This window comes from Erpetoichthys calabaricus, chromosome 6 (assembly GCF_900747795.2).
Source record: "Erpetoichthys calabaricus chromosome 6, fErpCal1.3, whole genome shotgun sequence".
In the NCBI taxonomy this organism is placed as follows: Eukaryota; Metazoa; Chordata; class Cladistia; order Polypteriformes; family Polypteridae; genus Erpetoichthys; species Erpetoichthys calabaricus.
This window is the reverse complement of record NC_041399.2, coordinates 161,625,082-161,647,197: the sequence shown is the minus strand read 5'-3', so window position 1 is coordinate 161,647,197 and position 22,116 is coordinate 161,625,082. Positions and strand designations below refer to the sequence as shown.

Below are 22,116 nucleotides of genomic sequence, written 5' to 3'. Positions count from 1 at the left end.
CCGAGTCACAAACGGTATCTGCGGAATTGGGTGCACACCGCCTCTGCAGCACGTGGGCGAGTTCCCCTGTTGTGCCGTGCCATTCACAGACATTTTTATCAACACAGGTCCCCACCTTGACCCAGGTGGAGCATCCTGCCGGCTACGCCACTGTGAAATAGTGCAGCCCGGGCACAGACAGGCAGACACATTTAAAGCCATCACCACACGTTTATTTACTCTATTATATACAGTTCCTAAGTGAACTGCCACCAAACCCCCACTGTCTCCCAAAGTCCCGGCTTTACCAACAGCCGTCTCTCTGTCCCGGCTTCTTCCCCAGCCATCTCTCTCTCTCTTTTCTTACACACTCCAGGCCTCTCCTCGCTGCCTCCTCTCCAACCTCGTCCACCTCCTCACCCAACTCCAGCCTTGATTGAAGGGAGGCGGCTGATGACCACACCCGGCCACCAGCCACAATGGTCAGAATTGTCAGAGAAACAAAGAATAGAGGTTCATTTTATAAACTGTTGAATTTACATACAGTGTCAATCAATGCATACATTTTACTCTGGTTGGTTCATTGGTTTACACCCAAATGATTTATATAAAATAAAAGTCTATTATATTCTGGTTCTTCTTATACCTTTTTGAGATGAGACACCATCCTTGAAATTTCTGTGCATATAACAACTGTCCATTCTAGTTTATAGGACATCTGCTGATTTCTTAGTCATCTGTTAGTCATCCTTCAGTACATTTTGTATATTACATCAACCGTTCTTTTGGTACATTCTTTATTTACTTGACCATCTCAGTATTTTCCTAAACCAATTCTTATATTTCAGTGTACATTTTGTTATTCACTTCATCTTTATTTGGTTTCCCACATTTATTAACCCTTTATGCTATTTCTTTAAGATGAATGCTCTGTTACCCTAAAATTATTCTTCCACACTACCCTGCACCCAGAGCTGTGAAGAAAAGCAAAGACTCCCAACTTGAACAGGATAAGTGGGTTAGAATATGGGTAGATAGGTATTTTCCTTTATTGAGCCCCTACTATAAAGTAATTGGAATTTTATTTTGAGTGTTCATCCTCCAAGGTCAGCACTATATTGTACCACTTCTGCAATCTGTAAATACCAGTGTTCATTTTTGTATACACCCCTAGTAAGTTTGTACATTGTGAGGCATGAAATTTGGTGATTCCTTCTTAGAAATAGCAAATTTAAATCATATTGGTCAGGCAGCAGTGTTGGACAACAGTTCTGAGGTTCTTGCACATATTTTTAATGGGATTAAATTTTAAGGTGTAAATGACCCACACAAAGACGCCTGTTTTCTTTGCCAGAGAAATGCTATACATTGTGTACTTCAGTGTTGCTCATTGTCTTGTTAACACTAGAATTACCAGAGCCTACGAAAAAACACGTAGATCCGGCCCACCTTAAATCCGTTCACACCTCTCCGTCAGCGTCTTTTGTCCTGTAAATGTGCCGATAAAGGCAAGCAGCAAGCAGCCTACTATTCCATCCCCCCACAGCTGCAGAATGTGCACAAAGTTCTCTCAGCTCATGCCTTGATTGATTATCTGGGAGTGAAGTGCTGGAGTTTTAGACTGGGAATAATAGATTGTTATTTGGAACACATGCATTTCATGTGTGTTCCATTTCTACAATAATCTGTGTAAACACATTGTTAAAACAAACATTTTCATATTTTAGTTGTAAATGACAAAATGTTGGCATAAACTATATAATGTGTGAAGTCTGAAGTCCAAAGATCAAATTAAGACTTTCACAAAAGGTTCAAGGATAAAACAACAGCTTCCGTGGCGTAGCGGTAAGATTTGCTGACTTGTAATCAAGAGTCCCCGGTTTGATCCCGACTGCCTCCTGTATTTGCCGTTTTCAGTAGTGAGCTGCTCTTATTGTTAATATTATACAGTACACACATACATTTGATTTGCGTCCGTAAAAGACTGTGTACATTTATAGTACTTGTGAAAGCTACCGTTTTATTTTCACTTTTATTCTCTCAGTCACAATCATGATACATACTACCACCCCCCCCCCCCCCCCCCCCCCCCAGTCACGATCACGATACATACTACTGCCCCCCCAACCTAGGGATCGAACGCTGATAGTTTTTATTTGAAATTGGGAATAACTGTAGATGTGAGTGGTGTTTTGAGGCAATGGAACTGGACATTCTCTGATCTGGAGGGATAAAAGCTGACACACAAATGCTGGTGAATCTGCCTTCTTCGTATCTCACCGTCACTTGATATTTTTTTATTCAGTTTTATTGAGTGTTCGTGCTCACGCTGAATTAGTACGCACCTTATGGTCTATTGTATTGTTTGTCCTTCAGTGTAGGCTATGTCACAAGCTGCACTGCTGTATAGCAACCTCATAGCACAATGCTTTTGAAATGATATTGATATCCTTTGAATTTAACTTCTTAGAGTGTTTGACCTTTTTTGCTGAAGTTTATGTCTTTCTCTGAATGTCTGCCATACTATGGTAACATAATGAAGGAGAAAGTAGGAATCATCACAGATTGTTTTTAAGCAGGTCATCCATTTAAAGGCCATAAATAAATGTATGTGTGATAAAGTAGAATGACACTTTGAAAAAGTATTAAACACGCTAATTTAATACTTAGCGGAGAAGCCTTTTCTTGTAATGCCAGCTTCAGGGCGCTTCCTATATGAAGAAACACATCGTCTGCAGTGCTCAGGTGTGGATTTGTTTTTTTTGTGTTTTTTTTTTTTTTTTTTGACCCATTCTTCTGAAGTGATTTTTTTTAAATCTTGAAGATTCCAGGGGGCCCTATTGTGAACTCTGATGTTTAGATCCTTCTACAAATTTTCATTTAGATTTTAGTCAGGTGATTGACTGGGCCATTGACATTGACTTCCGAATAATATACAGTGAATACCAAAGAAAAAGCTGAGTGAAGGAAAGGAAGCTTACAAAGCTAAATAGAAAACATACTCTGAATAACATGAAAGATGTCTGGAGTGGTTTGGGAATTATTACTGGAGATGAGCAATCCAGGGCTCAAGTGGTAAAAGGGGATGTGGACAAAACTAATGCTTTGAACCAATTTTTTTTTACCATTTTTCCCCTTCCACTGCCACCTTGCTCTCCAATGACCAGTCTTCCTACATCATCCATAATGCATCAACAACTCCACTCCTCACACTTTACCTGAATTGGGCAGTTATGAGTCGACCTCTGACTATCAGTAAAAGGGTGTGATTTTTTTTTTTTAATTTAAAAAATAAGTACTATATCTTGCCTTCATTTGCTGCATGAATTTTTAGGGTGATTTGCTTCCAGTGTACTGTAAATTAACTATTGTGGTGGAAGTTAAACTGGAAATACTGTATATTAAGGAATGAATGTTTTCTCCTCAGTTAGGACCTCTTTGAATCAGTAAACAGGGCAGGAGGAAACTTGTTCATTGTGTCATGTATTTCTTTTTAGCAAATGCTGAAGTGGTAGAATCCTGTTACAGCAGTCTACTAAGGGACAGTGCCCTGGGCACTGAATAAAGGCAGAGATTTTTTTTTTTTTTATGAAATTATGCAGTCCTACTCTAAACTAGGAGAAGGTATTTAGAGAAAATAAATTGCAACTGTTTAGGCTCAACGTTTCACTTAGAAGTTTTTAAATTGCACTTATTTAAAAAATGCATGAGGTAATTCAAAGACAATCTTTAAAATTTGGCTTTATTTTTTTTTAAGAACATCTACATCGAGAGGGCTGCTATGACACACTTTTTTTGAACCTTGGGTTTATTGCAGTCTGTTGAGAATCAGTTTATGGAGTCAAACTTGTTAATTTATTTGGAAAATACACTTTGTGAGAAAGGCACAGGCATTATTATTTTGAATTGAATCAAATCACAAACTGTCAGGTACAAATTGAGAATGGAATTGATTTGACAAGTCACCATTGATTCACTTATCTGATGTTCATTACTTTTACTAATACAGTATTCTTCTAATGTAGTATTTAAACAATGTTTTATATGGTTTCAGAACGTTTCTTTAAAAACAGATGGCAATGCATATTGAATTGTAGAAAACTGAAAAAAGAAATGCTGTTGACTTGTTATTTTGAGGAGTCTTCTGCAGCATTACTATGCTACACTAGCACTATGTTACTTGTCAAATTAACATTTTATTTAACCTGACATGGAAATATATTAACAAAAATATCAAATTAAAGTACCTTGATAATGCTAATAAAACAAACATAAACAAGTCAGCAATGAGCTTCTTGTATCCTACCCTCCTCTGTTAACTGTCAGGCCTTTAGTGGATCATTATATACTTTTGATACTAGATTAATGTGAGAAGCAGTTCTTCATTATGTGGTGCTTGATTTCATAAAGAATCCACATTATATTTTAAAAAAAAAAAAAAAAAAAAAAGCAAACTTTTTTTTAGAATAATTTTCTAAAATAAACATGTACAGTTGTAGGAGTGTGAATGTTGTTATTCAAAGTGAATTTATTTCATTTGAGAAAAAAGTGCCAGTGCTAATTTTATGTGTGTTTATAAAATTACATTACAATTCATTTCTTGTTTTGAAACATTCATTTATGCTTTTTTTGTTTTGTTTTTTTTCAAATTACTGTAATTGCTATAGTTTTTTGAATGTGAGGTTATTGTAGAAACCTACAAGGAAACATTTCTATTTATTTTAATGTTACTGTAAGCATGTTTAAATTTAATAGGCAGGTGCATCTAAAAGTATATTGACTTATATAATAGGGTTGTGAAATTAATCATATAATTTCAGTATTTGATTATTGAATTTGACAGTTTAATGCATTTATTATACGTTATGGTATTTTTTGTGTACGTCATCAATTAGAGGTTATGGAATAATTTAAGATGGTATATTGGGTTTAATTAGTGAATGCTTTCCTATAAGTAATTTGCTTTGGTTAAAATATCTACTAAATAAATAAATGCACAAAGTTATAACTGTCTGATGTCCCCCAGACTGCATGCATTGTGAATTGAACTTGGACACGGAAAAGATCTACATTGCAGGAGTTGTAATAAAAAAACATCTAGGGCAGTTTGCAAAAGCGGTAAAGAATTACAATTGGGTATTGGTTCCCTTTTGAGAAAATAAAATTCAACACCACCACCGTTTTACTTTCATATTCATTTCCTCTTCATTTTAACCCAACTTTACATTCGATCAAAGCCCATTGTCATTTCTCTTTATTATGATCACAGGAGGGGAAAAAAGGGAAATGTCATTTAAATAAATTTTAAGGTGGCAAAGTTGTATTGTTTTAGAAGGTTTCCTTTTTTTTTTTAGGTCTCCCCCTGTTAGTTCAAAGAACAATAGCAAGAACAATTATATTACAGGAGAGCATTGGAAAAGGACGTTTTGGTGAAGTTTGGCGAGGCAAATGGAGGGGAGAAGAAGTTGCTGTCAAAATCTTTTCTTCTCGTGAAGAACGTTCTTGGTTTCGTGAAGCAGAGATTTACCAGACAGTAATGCTGCGTCATGAAAACATCCTGGGTTTCATTGCCGCAGATAATAAAGGTGTGATATATATATATTTTTTTTTAATGCTGTCATTCATCTGCTTATGCAGAAAACATATTTCTTTAGTCTGGTAATCTTGAATTCTAATTCTGATCCTAATTTTGGTTTCACAGACAATGGAACTTGGACTCAGCTCTGGCTTGTATCAGATTATCATGAACACGGATCTCTTTTTGATTACTTAAATAGGTATACTGTTACTGTTGAGGGGATGATTAAACTGTCCCTTTCAACAGCTAGTGGATTAGCCCATCTTCATATGGAGATTGTAGGAACTCAGGGTAAGTATTTTTATTATTTGAAATTGGTGAAAATTAGTTACTTAAAATAATAATCAGGAAAGAATCCTTCTCTATTTTAAGTGGGGATTTGCTGTTTTTTCTTCATCTTGCAGCAGTATGTGGTGTATGTGATACAGTATCGGTCCAATAGAAAAAGGCATTCAGTATGGTCTGAACAATCGCATACTTTCTTCACAGACAGAATGTAGATTTTCAGAAGGCTCACATTTGGTTGGACCATTAAGTAAATTCAAACATGTTTGTACAATATAGTATTGATTTTACATTAATAACATATAAATCAGAATTAGCAAGAGCAGAATAGGTGTAAAAAATACTACAGTAATCTGTCAACAGGAAAACTGCTCTGAGCAGGTTGTAACGGTGGTGAAATGGTCAACATAATTCCCTTTAAGCTAGTTGATCCAGGTTTGATTCTTGCCCATCTTTTTCTTTTTTTCCCTTGTCTTCTAAATTATTTATTAAATATTAGGTTGCAAGCATTACTTCTCACTATTACATCACCATTACCTCCTGCCTGGATTTTTTTTTTCCCTGTCGTGTGAAGTTGTAATACTTCTGAGTCTAATGATAATACATTGGGATCACAATAACTTTTTTTCCCAGTTTAAATTTATAGCAAAGTTTTAAAATAATACCTGGGAAACTTCAAATAACAGTGTTTTCCTCTTGTGGTCAAAGGTTTTTGTAGAGCATATCATTATTGTAAATACAAAATCTATAGAATGACTTGTCTGCTTGTATTTACTTGTAGTGTTTCAATGCCTGCAGATATCTCTGGGGGTGTATTGGTCTCTGTGAAAATATCAGTTTAGGCAGAAAGTAAGAAAAGTCTTTGTTTACTAGTATTAATGAGTTTAATTGTCAACTGTGAGTTTCATTTGTAGAACGTAATGATCAAAGGTCTAGAATAGTTGGTGTATGTTCAGCAATAGCATCGTATTTACAATAATATAGGTTGAGTATCCCTATTCCGAAATGTTATAAAATCTGACACTTTGAATTGCTGACATAATGTCACAAGTGGAAAATTCCACAGTAGAGCTCTTTTATAAAACTTTTCTTGGTTTCGAGCATGAGAACATTTGCATTCCAAAAAACATGAAAATGCATATGCCAAAAAAATCTGATTTATGAAACCTGGCATACGCACATTTCTACACTATTTACTTTTTGAATCTAAATCATCTTGTACATGTGTTCTCAGTGAAGCTTAGGCACACAGTTGGCAATTGGGGGTTTGGGGTATGCCACAAAGCATCAAGCACCAAGAGGAAGTGACACACAATCAACAGGAGGTAGTGTGGGGGAATGGTGACCCTCATGAAGCACTGGGAGATGCTAAACAATGAGAAACAGTCAAGCTTTGTCCTTTGTTCAAAAGTGCTTAGAGAGATCGTAGTTTGTAGTTTATATAGGCATTTATTAGTTTAGAGTTCAGTTTACTGGTTTGAGTGTGGATTGGGAGCTGAATGTTTTAAAGTGATTTTTGTTTCAGTGTTTATGGATATGGATGTTTATTGCTGGATTTATGCAAAAATAAACTAATAATGTTTGTAAGTGTTATTATAATAGATTATTGAAGAACACGTACATTCACTGGCCACTTTATTAGGTGTACCTGTTCAACTTTTTGTTAACACAAATATCTATTCAGCCAATCACATGACAGTAACTCATGCATTTAGGCTTGTAGACATTCTCAAGATGACCTACTGAAGTTCAGACCAAAGTTCTGAACTGAAGCTCTTTGGGTGAAAATGCTTTGTTGATACTCACAGTAGAGGAGAATGGCCGGACAGAAAAGCAATAGTAACTCAAATAACCACTTGTTCCCACCGAAGTGTGCAGAAGAGCATCTCTGAACGTGTTGAAACTTGAAGCAGATGGACTACAGCAGCAGACCACACCAGGTGCCACTGTTAGCTAAGAGACAACTGAGGCTACAGTGCATCCTGTCTCACCAAAACTGGACAACAGAATATTGGAAAAACTTTGCCTGGTCTGATGAGTCTCGATTTCTGCTGCGACTTGGACGGTAGGATCAGAATTTGCCATCAACAACATAAAAGAATGGCTCCATCCTTCCTTGTTTTAATGGTTCAGGCTTGTGGTGATGGTGTAATAGCGTGGGGGATATTTTGTTGGCACACTTTTGTGCCCCTTTCTACCAATTGAGCATAATTTAAATGCCTCCTGAGTATTGTTGCTTACCATGTCCATCCCTTTATGACCACTGTATACCCATCTTCTGATGGTTACTTCCAGAAGAATAATGTGCCATGTTACAAAGCTCAAATCATTTCAAGCTGGTTTCTTGAACAAGACATGGAGTTCACTATACTCTATTGGCCTCCACAGTCACCAGATCTCAATTCAGTAGGGCACCTTTGTGATGTGGTGGAATGGGAGATTCGCATCTTCGATATGCAGCCAACAAATCTGTAGCAACAGTGTGATGCTATCATGTCAATATGGACCAAAGTCCCTGTGGAATGTTTCCATCAGCTTCTTGAATCTATGCCATGAAGACTTATGGAAGTTCTGAAGGCTAAAGTGGGTCCAACCTGGTATTAGCAAGGTGTACCAAATAAAGTGGCTGGTGAGTGTATAGTAACACTTTTAATATTCTAAAATCAGAATTGTAATTAAAAACAAAAACAAACAAGATTGTTACACCTGATTATATGAAAACAAATAATTTTGTTACATCAACAACTACAGATAATAATAAATAATGGGCTCTCTGCTCATCCCTACTAATGTATGTACAGTGTCCACCTCCTCTATGTTCTTTTCATGGAGGACCCCTTTAACTCAGCTGTGCAACTGTTAAAACTTTCCAAGGCATGCTGTTGCTCCTGGGTTTTGTTTTGCCCACAGTATAAAATGGTCCAGTAATGCTATACCATTACTACTTTGTTTCTGCTTTGCAAACTGGCACATAGCAGCAGATTGCGGTGTGAACTCCAAGGGGGACACCCAGGTTCTTTGCAATATTCCATGGATTTCACCACCAAGGGCCCATCATCCTCCACCTCGCTGTTTGAAGTGTACTTTATGTATATAAGCGTGGTCAACAATCCGCAACAGAATAGGGAATATTGCATGTACATAATGACAGCTTACAAGACGTATCTTCTTTGGACTTTGCTGAACTTTCGTCCCTCCACTTCGTGTCTAGTCTGGCATTAATTTGCGTAAAGTGGCAGCCCCATTTCTCTGTGCAGTTAGATGCCAGCATTTTTTTTTTTTTTTTTTTTGCATAAACTGCAAGCTCCATTTTGCTTTGCTGAGACAGAAGTACTCACTACAACATTATTGCTGACAAATATGGACAAGTAAATAAACAGGGGCTGGCTGATTTTGTTTTTCCAGTAGATGTGTCAGTTAAATCAGTCAAAGTGTTTTTGAGATTTTGGATTTTTTAAATTTTTCTAATGGTGGGGTTGGTTACCTATAAATACTGATGTATCAAGATGTCCTTTCTTAGCCAATACGTTCAGCCCTAGGTTTACCATCTTGTCAGACGGTGTTTTTGTTGATGGGTGAGTGACTAAGTCTGACAGCCATCAAGAGAAAGATTTATCAGAATTGGTTTTTCCAACCACTAGAATTCATCATCCTCCTAGATCTGATATTGAACATACAAAGGGAGATCACTTTCCGAATCAGAACCCCTGCTATAGTTAGAATGATGACACAGAAATTGCTCCTTGCTATTTAAATAGGTATGTTACAAAAATACTACAGTGTGTCTGAGCACAAGATGCTGAGCAAAGTAACCACATTTCTCCCTGTTAGTTGTTGATTGATGTTCCAGCTTATGAAGTTTAGTGAATTATACAGTGGGTATTAAAAAAAAGACCCCCCTTTCTAAATATGCACATTTTGTTGCTTTGCAGCCTGAAATGAAGACACGCACACGCACGCACACACACACACACACACACACACACACACACACATATTTCTCCAGCTGTTTTTACTCAGTGCATCTTACAACAGCCAAGTGAAAGATCTAATAGCAACAGTTCAGAAAAAAAAAAAACTGAATCCCTGAGATGGTTAAAGGATCACCTCCCTCCTAAAGTACTTGTAAACTCGATCAGGTGTAAATAATCACCTCCATTGCACACAGAGCTAATTGGCTTCCACATGTGATCGGTTGTAATCATTCTGATTAGTTCAGTATAAAAATAGCTATTCCTAGAGCATTCCCGTGCTTGGAAGTGCAACTGAAAGCAAGCAAGGAATCAATCAACTATGAGTGGCAAGGCACTGTCAAAAGATCTCATGCATAAACTTGTGGACAGGCACAAGTGAGGAGATGGATACAAAAAAAATTTAAAGGCTATATCAATCCCTAGGAGCATAGTAAAGTCTATAATCAAGAATTGGAAAATGGTTGGTACTAATGAAACCCTTCCCAGATAAGGTTTTCCCTCCAAACTATATGGAAGAGCAAGGAGGAAACCAGTCAGAGTGGCTACCAAGAGGCCTGTGGCAATTTTTGAAGCAGTTACAGAATTTTTTTGCAAAGGGAGATCATTGTGTGGATGTGACAACAATATTACAAATGTGGCTTGTATGGGAGGGATGCAAGAATAAAAGCCACACCTGACATTAACTCTCAACTGATCTTTGCCAAATCATACCATGAAGATTCTGAGGCCAAATGGAAAACGGTGTTGTGGTCTCATCTGGCCATAAACTTGATGACAAATGGTATATCTGGCGGAAAACCAATACAGCTTACCACTCAAAGATCACTCAAAGATCACCATACCTATAGTAAAGCATGGAGGTGGTAGCATCCTGTTATGTGGGTGTTCCTCTGCAGCAGGGCCTGGGGCACATGCCAAGACTGAAGAAAAATGAATGGGGCAAAGTAGCATCAAATTCTTGAGGAAAACCTGCTGCCCCCTGCCAGAAAGTTGTCAATGGGAAGAAGGTTCAATTTCTAACAGGACAGTGACCCGAAGTACACAGCAAAGTTAACCATGCAGTGGCTGAAGGAGAAAAAGTTGACTGTCCTTGTGTGGCCTACTCAGAGCCCAGACTTAAACCCTATTGAAAATCTGTGGAATGACCTGAGGATTGCAGCCCACCAATGGTTACCATCCAGTTTGACTGAGCTTGAACAGTTCTGTAACAAACAGTGGGCCAATATTGCACAGTCTAGATGTGCAAAGTTGGTAGAGAAATATCCCAACAGATTCATGGCTGTAATCAAGCAGAAGGTGGTTCTACAAAGTACTGACACAGGGGGGTGATCCTTTAACCATCTGTGATTCTATTTTATTTATTTATTTATTTATTTTTCTGAACTGTTGCTATTATATCTTTCACTTGGCTGTTAAGTTGCATTTAGTAAATACAGCTGGAGAAATAGTTTGTGTGTGTCTTCATTTCAGGCTTCAAAGCACCAAAAGTATATATATATTTTGGGGGGGGGGGGGTCTTTTTCTATACTCACCGTAAATATGATTTATTTATTTATTTTATTTCGACACCTGCGACTTATGTTTCTTTGTTCTTAAGTCTTTTTGCTTCAATTTAAGTTATGATTGTTTTTGTAATCATTCCAAAAAGGCATCAGTTGTACCGCTTAAGATACTTGTGATCACTAGCAAAGAACCTGAGCGATTACTCACAGCTTAATATTTTTTCAACCTCTATTACAGTATATTTTTATCTAACTTAAAATTATGACAGTATTTTTTATCTAACTTAAAATTATAACTTAAACTTTTTCCTTACCTTGTTGAGAAGATTTATCATTTTCCTCTTCAGCTTGCACAATTGTAGTTCCACTACATTTAAGCAGTGCTACTCAAGATAGATAGGCAAGATTTCAAAGGCTTTTTACAATTTTGCATTTTATTTTAAAGTTAGAGGATACATTTTTTTAATATCCAATTTTAGCAAAACACTGCTATGAAGCAAAATATTAAAGAGCACTGAAAATGAATGGAAAACTTCTTATTTGAATTAAGGTCTTTTTCTATGCAGTAAATTCATTGCAATACCAGGGCCTGAATTTTCGCATGTGAATGCATTCAAATATTGGTCCTATTCAAAAATCCAGCATGGTTTGCCTTAATAAAGTTTAGAAAATCCTTTCTTAATACAAAAAATGCTTGTTACTTGATTTATTTATCCCATTTTGGAATTAGTTCAGAAATAAAAATACAATTAGTCCTTGCTTTGAGAGTTACCATTTGGCTGCAGGTGGAATCATGGTAACTGCATAGTGTTATTTGAATTAGAGTTAGAATGATAGATTAATGACTTTTTTTAATACAGCACCATACATCTTCCTGATTAAGGAATTGAGGCTTCAATTTACCCCATCAATGTAGTGAACGTAGTTAGAGTTCTCTGTCTGTTTCTAACCAGCTTATCTGTACCTATGTCTGGTTTATAATGATGCCTAAATGAGCTGCTTCATGTGTTCATACCAAAATAAAATGCAAGTAATGTTTGAAAAATGTCAAATTTGTCCAGGAATTTATGTGGGTTAGCTCAAAATCCTTTAACTCTTTTAGGGCGGATGTCGACTTTTGTCGACAGGAGGGGTTGAAGGCGGATGTCGACAAAAGTCGACATCCAGGGATAGAGGGCGACAATCAGCTGTTAATGGCGACAAATCTCACTGTCACGTCACAGGCATTCCCTCTGTGCTTGGAGGAATGCTAGACTCGTTGACTCGGCAAATAAACATTGCGTGTGCGTGAGTTGCGAAATGTAAACAGGCAAGATGGCACCGACATGTGAAAAGGCAGCGAAGCAAGTGCAGAAAAGAAAACACTCGCATTATGCGCATTATCGCGGAGTCGGACTCTTGATTTTTCAGAATCTGACTTTATTGGCAGTGATCAGGAGATCGAGCAAGAGAGTTAGAAGCAGGCATCAGCTGATCAGACACCAGCCGATGCCGCGCCAGCGGATCTGCTGCCAGTTGCGTGCCTTCGCGCAGCCAATGCATCTACGGCAAGGTTCGCATGGGATAAATACACAGACATTGATCCGTTGAGAGCCAATCTGTCTACCGGAGTTTACAAGACGGCATGGCTTGCTGTTGGACACGACAGATCACCAGCTGCTGTACTTCAGGCTGCTCTCTCCTGATGCTGCTTTTCAGCTACTGTCAGACGAGACAAACAGGTAGGCAGAGATTTTTTTTGAATCGCGGGCTGCGTTTGCATCGCATTCTCGTTTTTCAAAGTGGAAACCCACAACGAAAGACGAGATGAAGCGCGCTGTGGCATTACAAATAGAGATGAGACAGAATTGGTGATATAACTTCAGGGAGCATTGGTCCAAACGTGTTTTGTCCCCTGGTGGCTTAGGTACGTGCTGCTGCAAAGTTTTATTCACTTCTGTTATAAACAGAAGCAAATCCCATGGGGTGAGCCAGGCTATAATGCCATACATAAAGTTCATAAAGTTTCAGAAGATGAAAAGAGGTGACAATACGGTTTTCATGCTGGCAGAAAACTTGGTGGCAGTGGCATGGCATGATGGCAAATGGGTGACTTGTCTCTCTACAGTACACACTAACAATATATGTTAGAAAGTGCAGCAACAGACAATTGAAAAATAGGCACCAAAGCAACATGTATTGTAAGGAGTGCAATGTGGCAATGACTGAAATTGGCTGCTTTGAGCGAGATCAGACTTTGCTGTGTAAAATGTATGTGATATGTATGTGAAATCATAGAGTATGCAGGCTCATACAACATGCAAGACAGTAACATTTGTCAAAAGTAAATATTTTTTGTTGATTTGATATGTTAAACAATTGCTTTGTGTTCTTTTTTAAAAAAATGTTAGTTTTTGGAAAAATATTCAGCCCTGGGAGAAAAGAAACAAAAAAAAAATTAGCCCTAAAAGAGTTAAAGAACAAGTTAACTCTCTAATGATATGACCTCTCACTCTTTATCAGAAGTGTGTAATCTTTGAGACATGCAGTCAGTGAAGCTTCTCAAAAAGGCATATGTCATTACTGAAAACAAATTCAGAAACATTTAAATTTGTATTTGTTGTGTTTTAGATGCCAAAGTAATATTGCGGGTACTGTGGTGTAGTGGTTAAGGCTTTGGTCCATCTCAAATGTTTTGCATCAACATGGATAAAGATATCATCAAAATAACAAGTAATAATCCATTAGTATAACAACTAAAATGTGAAAAACGCAATGAAAGCACATATGACATACATTTGAATGGTACGGAAGTGAATGGGTTGTATTATCCAACTAAGTGTAATTACTACAGGAATGGTCACTCCAGTCTAATTATGCACCAAATCTTCAGCCAACAAAAATATTTGCCCAAAAATAGCAAAATAATGACACATTAAATATTTGGCTGAATGAGTAAAACTGCCAATTTTCTTTCCGAACGTGTTATTGGTGGTGCTTTAAAAGTGTGTCTCCTGCTGTATGGAGAATTGATGATATATCACGCCACATTTCTTTTAGGGGTGTAGTAGTCATCTTTACAGAATCATACTGTCTTTAGGAATGCACAGTATTGACATTCTGTAGAAAACCTCAACACATTTATGAAAGCAAGAGTAAATGAACTAAGCAAAGGCGAAGTGATCATACTGGAACTTATGGAATCGTAATTGATAACTACGCTGTTTAACTGAGTTGAGCTTAATAAGTAAAGTGGATCCATATACTGTATCTTGTTAGCTGAGGAATGGACAAGTTGTCAAAACAGGAAAACTCCAGTCACGTTTTGTTACTACTTTATGTACATACTTCTTCATTTACTGTCAGCCTTCTGTATCAGCGGGTTCCATATTCGCGGATTCAACCGCGGAGATCCAGACAGTTCCAGAAACCAAAATTTGAATTGGATTTACCACATGCTGAGCACTGTGCTGAATGCACGTGAATGGAATGATCTGTAGGCATACCCTTCTGTCACCTTCTGCCATAGGAGTTAAATTAAAATGGCTCATAGGAGTAATCTTACATCTCCCAGATGGCAGCCAATTGCAGAGCCACCACACTGCTGAACATTTGGCTAGCTCTACTCACACATAGCACTCTTTCTGTGCTCTATAGATTGATCGGCCCCGTTCTCTGGCAGTCCCTTCCTTTATAGGCAAGTGAGAAAGAGCTTTTCTTTTATATTCTCATGGCTGAGTACTACTAGTCGCCAAGGTAGTAAATGGTTTCCATCTTTACACTGCCCCATATTACTGCAGTTATTAAACAAAACACAAAAGACCTACTCATTCCAGAGAGCAAAGAAACTCAAACAAAGAAGATTGTCACTAACCAAAATGTTAAACTAAAATCAAATTTCATTAAACCTTTGCTTTCCCCACACCAATCAAATTGAGCATGGCCAAGGCACTAGCTTTAAACTTGTATAAGGTTATCTATACGTGTGCATGTGTAAAAACCTGTGCAGGCTAGAAACAGTTTGGACACACACAGACTGCCTGTACGTAATCTGTACACCCTAAATTAAATAGTAAGTTTCAACCAGAGTAACACTTATTATAGACAGGGACACACACATGCACAGCAGTGTTTATTTCAACAAAAGCCGTTGCTTTGACAATCCTGACTATAGACCTTGGTGTTGCATTGTGTGCATGCTTTGCTTTCACTAGCCATTTTTTCATAGAAACAATCTAGTGGTCAAAATGCTAAGGAGCGTAAAGTGTGATCTCTCATTGAGAAAATAAAAAATCTTAGATCTTAAAATCTTAGATCTTTTGAAAAGTGGCATATCACTTGCTGAAGTCATTATTCCCTAATCAATACAGTGCAACAGCTATTTCAATAGCATTTACGTTCTATTAGGTAATCTAGATGTGATTTCAAGTAGACAGGAGTATGTGCATAGATTATATGCAAATGCTACACCATTTTATATAAAAAATTTGAGCATCCGAGAATGTTAATATCATTTTGGAGCCAATCCCCCACAGATACAGGGGGCCGACTGTGTGTGTGTGTGTGTGTGTGTGTGTGTGTGTGTGTGTGGGTGTGTGTGTGTATATGTAATGTGTGTGTGTGTGTATATATATATATATATATGTATATATATATATATATATATATATATATAATATAATAATATAATATACCGTATAGTTAGGTCCATAAATATTTGGACAGAGACAACTTTTTTCTAGTAGAAATGTATCTATTATTCATACGTAACACTTATAAAACATCAGCAGTAGATAGGTTATTCATCTCTGTGCAGTATGGAATATTGACATGATAGTAAGATTACTTGTTAGGATTCATAGGTCTTCTACTATGGAAAATAAAAATGTATGTATTAGCATAAATAGACATGAAAGTAATTAACAGCTTCTATAAGCATTAAAATTAGCATAAATTAGACATGTCACGCAAGTAGGATGTGTCAGGCAAATAGTTAAATAAAGATATTAGTCATAGTGCATTTTCTAGTTAAGCTTGAAGCAAAATTACCAATATTGGGAAACTCGGAAGGATAGAACAGAAAGAGAATGCCGTACAGAAAATACCCAAGGACAAAAAAAGGGGGAATAAGAACACCTGTTGTTTGAAGGCTAGGAAGCAAGGAATGATACCAATGACGAAATACAGAATGAGAAGCCAGCTGGAGTAGTGAGTCAGAATAGACAGCAAAGGCATTGCTACAAACGAGGTCAAGATGATGTAATATATGGAAAATAAAATTAGTATATTCACGTATTAGCATAAATAAATATAGAAAAATATATAAGCATTAACCTTAGTGCAGATATTAATGCAAGTCAGGCATGCCAAGCAAATGGTTAAATAAAGGCACATGCCATATTTCTTTTTAATTAAAGCTTAACTTTGGCCACCAAATAAACTAGCTTGAAGACCAAGGAAGGGAAATGAAAAGATAGGGAAAGCTCAAGAATGGAAGAGAGGGAACATCTGCCCGCCCTGTGACGATGCGGGTTCGGCTCCATGCTCCTATCTTCTGTTAGGGAGCCCTTGAACCCAACACTGTCGGTAATGTCACCGATGAGCTAGACAGTGAGGCAATAACAATGAGCAAGGGGATGGTTTAAAAGTGCTAAGTACTTTTATTTACAACAATCCAAAACAGTGTTCTAATAAAGTGCTGTGCAGTTCATTCAAATGTTTTCATTATATAAATAAATAATCCAATAAATGAAAAGTGGAGGTTAAAACCAATAGAAAAACTCTTCTAAAAACAACGAGGTAAAATGTCACAGGAAGTAATATGTTAAAACACTAAACCCGGTGTCTTCTGTTACCATGGCGGCTCTCCTGCTACACCCCTCTGGGCTGCTCTGCAGGAGAGTCGCCTACCTGCAGGAACAGCTGCCCTTCACTCAGGTCCGGTAGCCCTCTGTTCCTTGGCTTCGTTGGGCTCCCAACCGGACTGAGACTTTGGTCCATTCCTCAGCGGCCAAGGTGCTCACACTGAGGCTAAACCAGTCCAAAACCTCATCGACTCCCACTCCTAGCAACGTCCAAGTCGATACCTCTACTGGTCACTCCAGCTACTTAGTCGCTCAGCTGGAGTGACCGCTTCCTTCAGCCCCACTGAGTGTCGGCCAAACACTCCCCTCGTGGGCTCTCTTCCCAGCTGCCTGCTTTCTTCCACGCGAGCCTGCTCTTGCTCGCCCGTTTGCTCGCACCGGCACACTCTCTCTCTCTCGCTTGCTTGCTTCCTGCTTTCTTCCGCCACCTCCCGTTCTCTTTCCTTTCTTTTCTTTCTTCTCTTACTTCTTTTTTTCTTTTACTTCCCCTCTTACTCCCCTAACCATCTCGGGCTTCTCTATATATGCAGAGAGGACATGGCAGCTGCAGCGCATTAGCCACAGGAACAATCACGGATGTGGGCAGTCCCTCACCTGTGCACTTAGGTGAGAAACGCCCACACCGCAGATCGCCCTGCGGCTCGCTACAGTCACCACGCCCCCTCGCTAAGCCGCGAGGGCGGTGATTATTTATTTAACTGGCCTTTGCTGGGAGAGCTGTGGACCCATAACAGCACACGCCCAAGACCAACCAAAAATAAGCGAAACAGAAAATAAAGATGAACAAAATACCGGTGGCCAGCTGCAGAAGGAAGTCAGAAGATAATAATGGCTCCCATGAAGAGAACACAGCTAGCCAGGTGCAGGAGGGAGTCAGAAGGGAACAGCGAATGAGCTGGTTTGAGCGAGGTCAGGATGCTAAGAAATGATTATATAAACTGATTTTTGGCCTGTTCAGGGCTCAGTCCAATTTGGCCGTATTGGGTTGAGTCCATGTTGTTGTTTTATTGCAATAAAGCTATATACTCTGTTTGCCTATCCTCTGAATCCTAGAGCTTTCATTTCAGGTAAAGTCCTGACAATTGCGCTTCCACACTACTAAATTTGTAATATCAAGAGAAATGTATTTTGTTAAGCCAACTCAGACCACTCCAAAGTGAAGTTTTGTTAGTAGGTCACATTGCACAGATGAAGAAACACTTTAATGTTTTCCAAGGGTTATGAAGACCCAAAGAAGTACAGTTAGGTCCATAAATATTTGGACAGACATCTTTTTTCTAATTATGGTTCTGTACATTACCACAATGAATTTTAAATGAAACAACTCAGATGCAGTTGAAGTGCAGACTTTCAGCTTTAATTCAGTGGGGTGAACAAAACGATTGCATAAAAATGTGAGGCAACTAAAGCATTTTTTTAATACAATCCCTTCATTTCAGGGGCTCAAAAGTAATTGGACAGATTAAATAACTGGAAATAAAATGTTCATTTCTAATAGTTGGTTGAAAACCCTTTGCTGGCAATGACAGCCTGAAGTCTTAAACTCATGGACATCACCAGATGCTGGGTTTCCTCCTTTTTAATGCTCTGCCAGGCCTTTACTGCAGCGACTTTCAGTTGCTGTTTGTTTGTGGGCCTTTCTGTCTGAAGTTTAGTCTTCAACAAGTGAAATGCATGCTCAGTTGGGTTAAGATCAGGTGACTGATTTGGCCATTCAAGAATTTTCCACTTCTTTGCTTTAATAAACTCCTGGGTTGCTTTGGCTGTATGTTTTGGGTCATTGTCCATCTGTAATCATGAAACGCCGCCCAATCAATTTGACTGCATTTAGCTGGATTTGAGCAGACAGTATGTCTCTGAGCACCTCAGAATTCATTCGGCTGCTTCTGTCCTGTGTCATATCATCAATAAACAGTAGTGTCCCAGTGCCACTGGCAGCCATGCATGCCCAAGCCATCACACTGCCTCCACCGTGTTTTACAGATGATGTGGTATGCTTTGGATAATGAGCTGTTCCACGCCTTCTCCATACTTTTTTCTTGCCATCATTCTGGTAGAGGTTGATCTTGGTTTCATCTGTCCAAAGAATGTTTTTCCAGAACTGTGCTGGCTTTTTTAGATGTTTTTTAGCAAAGTCCAATCTAGCCTTTCTATTCTTGAGGCTTATGAGTGGCTTGCACCTTGCAGTGCACCCTCTGTATTTACTTTCATGCAGTCTTCTCTTTATGGTAGACTTGGATATCGATACGCCTACCCCCTGGAGAGTGTTGTTCACTTGGTTGGCTGTTGTGAAGGGGTTTCTCTTCACCATGGAAATGATTCTGCGATCATTCACCACTGTTGTCTTCCATGGACGTCCAGGTCCTTTTGCGTTGCTGAGTTCACCAGTGCTTGCTTTCTTTCTTTCTCAGGATGTACCAAACTGTAGATTTTGCCACTCGTAATATTGTAGCAATTTCTCAGATGGGTTTTTTCTGTTTTCACAGCTTAAGGATGACGTCTTTCACCTGCATGGAGAGCTCCTTTGACCGCATGTTGTCTGTTCATAGCAGTCTTCCACATGCAAGCACCACACCTCAAATCACCTCCAGGCCTTTTATCTGCTTAATTGATAATGACATAACGATGGACTTTCCCACACCTGCCCATGAAATAGCCTTTGAGTCAATTGTCCAATTACTTTTGAGCCCCTGAAATGAAGGGATTGTGTTAAAAAATGCTTTAGTTGCCTCACATTTTTATGCAATCGTTTTGTTCACCCCACTGAATTAAAGCTGAAAGGCTGCACTTGAACTGCATCTGAGTTGTTTCATTTAAAATTCATTGTGGTAATGTACAGAACCAAAATTAGAAAAAAGTTGTCTCTGTCCAAATATTTATGGACCTAACTATATAATTTTTTTTAAAAGTATGCTGTCTTTGAAATGAGTCACTTTTTAATAATGATATTTCATGAACTTGCAAATTTATAATTCAGTTTCATTAATGAACGTATATCAAACATAAAACCTGATTTAATTTAGGCCTTGGCTTATGCAATCACATAACAAATGTGCAGAAAGAAATAAATTGGGAGGAATTCAAGATTCAGGCAGATAATTCTATGCAGTATTTTTATATTTCAGTTGCTGAATAGAAAATATTCATGAATTAGTATGTGCACGTGGTAAGATAAATTAGATCCAGGATGATGATATAATTCTTTATGAATACAATGAGAAATATCCTTAAGCATATAAAATCCCCCCTTTGTTTTTACACTGTAAGAAAGTACCCCTCATATTTCACAAATTCAGTTCAAGTCCTGAACAATGCATTTTAATGTCAATTTTGTTGCCGTCATTATTGTCTTAGTCATCATTAACAACAGTAGTGTACTAATAGCACTAGCAAAAGATTCTTTTTCATTATTTTATTTATTTATTTATGTATTTATTTTACTTTCTCTATACAGGCAAACCTGCCATTGCCCACAGAGATTTGAAGTCAAAGAACATTTTAGTGAAAAAGAATGGTACATGCTGTATAGCTGATCTAGGCTTGGCAGTAAGGCACGACTCGGCAACAGACACAATTGATATTGCTCCCAATCACAGAGTAGGAACAAAAAGGTAAAGCTGGAAATTTTTGTTAGTTGTGTCTATTTAAGCACCAATGCAATATTTCATAAAAATATCTGGAGGAAAAAAATCTAGAAAATGAAATACTATTGTACATTGTTGAGGTGCTAAATGAATAATTAAATATAAAGTAATTCTTGGGCAATCTTTTGATTTCTAGGTATATGGCTCCAGAAGTCTTGGATGATTCTATAAATATGAAACATTTTGAATCTTTTAAAAGAGCTGACATTTATGCCATGGGTTTGGTTTTCTGGGAAATTGCACGAAGGTGTTCTATAGGGGGTGAGTCATCTGCTAAATACTTACATACTTTGAAGTGAAGATATTTCATTTTGGATGTGATGATACTCCAGAAATATAGCTCTGTGTTTTTAACTGTGTGGTGTTTTTAAATTTTGTATTTAAAAATATTGAATTTTAGTGTTTGCTAATGCTAGATGATCAGTTTAAATCATCCATTGATATTTGTGGATAGGGCATATCCTGAAATTTGCAAGCAGTATTTAACCGGGTGATTTTGCAGTTTAAAGAGAAGAACATTCTGAATGGAATTGGCCATGTATGCAGAATATCCATTAGTGTATTTAATAATCTTGTTCTTTTCATTGCGTATTTCCTTTCGTGATCACTATTTCTTAATGTATTTTCATTAAAGGCATTCACGAAGATTATCAGCTGCCGTATTATGACCTGGTTCCTTCAGATCCATCTGTAGAAGAAATGAGGAAGGTTGTGTGTGAACAGAAACTCAGGCCTAATATTCCTAATCGATGGCAGAGCTGTGAGGTATGGTATACCTTTTATGGCTTTTCCATACTTTTATTTATCTATTTGTTTGTTTTGAAGGGGAAATTGTGGTTAATGATACTGGCTCACATGTATTCCCAGAGTCTACCTCTGTTTTTTTGGATTTCTCTGGTTTTCATTCAATTTACCAAATAGTTGTGTATTGGGTTAGTTGGTGACACTTAATTAGCCCAAAATGATGGAGTGTGTGTATGTAAGTGTTCACGCATGCGTGCATGGTTGGCAGTAGATTGTCCCTCAATATTTGAAAATGAGTACATAAGTATTCCTACAGTCTGTGGGGGAGTGTGTGGCTGATGTAAAATCAAGGATAACTCATTGACAAGTATAATACATTTTAAAAATTAATGTGCTGCCTTTTTATTTTAATTTTTTTGTATTTTGTTAAAAATAAGCTTATATATAAAGGACATGAAAAAGCAATAATATGGCACTAAAAAATATGGAAACTATATGTTTATATTTGGATTGATGCATAGCATGATACTAAATCAAATATATTTAATCATTAATCTTCAGCAGTCA

The 22,116-nt window shown here is 37.7% G+C and overlaps 1 protein-coding gene across 1 annotated transcript in view; it reads left to right on the top strand.

Annotated features, from left to right (window-relative positions):
* The window catches only part of LOC114653642 (TGF-beta receptor type-1-like), a 101,631-nt gene that overhangs the window by 70,531 nt on the left and 8,984 nt on the right, over positions 1-22,116 (top strand). Inside the window, exons 4-8 of the mRNA XM_028804062.2 lie at positions 5,334-5,564; positions 5,681-5,848; positions 20,616-20,772; positions 20,942-21,066; positions 21,440-21,570. Of these exons, the coding sequence (XP_028659895.2) occupies positions 5,334-5,564; positions 5,681-5,848; positions 20,616-20,772; positions 20,942-21,066; positions 21,440-21,570 (812 nt within the window). The remainder of the gene's footprint in view (positions 1-5,333; positions 5,565-5,680; positions 5,849-20,615; positions 20,773-20,941; positions 21,067-21,439; positions 21,571-22,116) is intronic.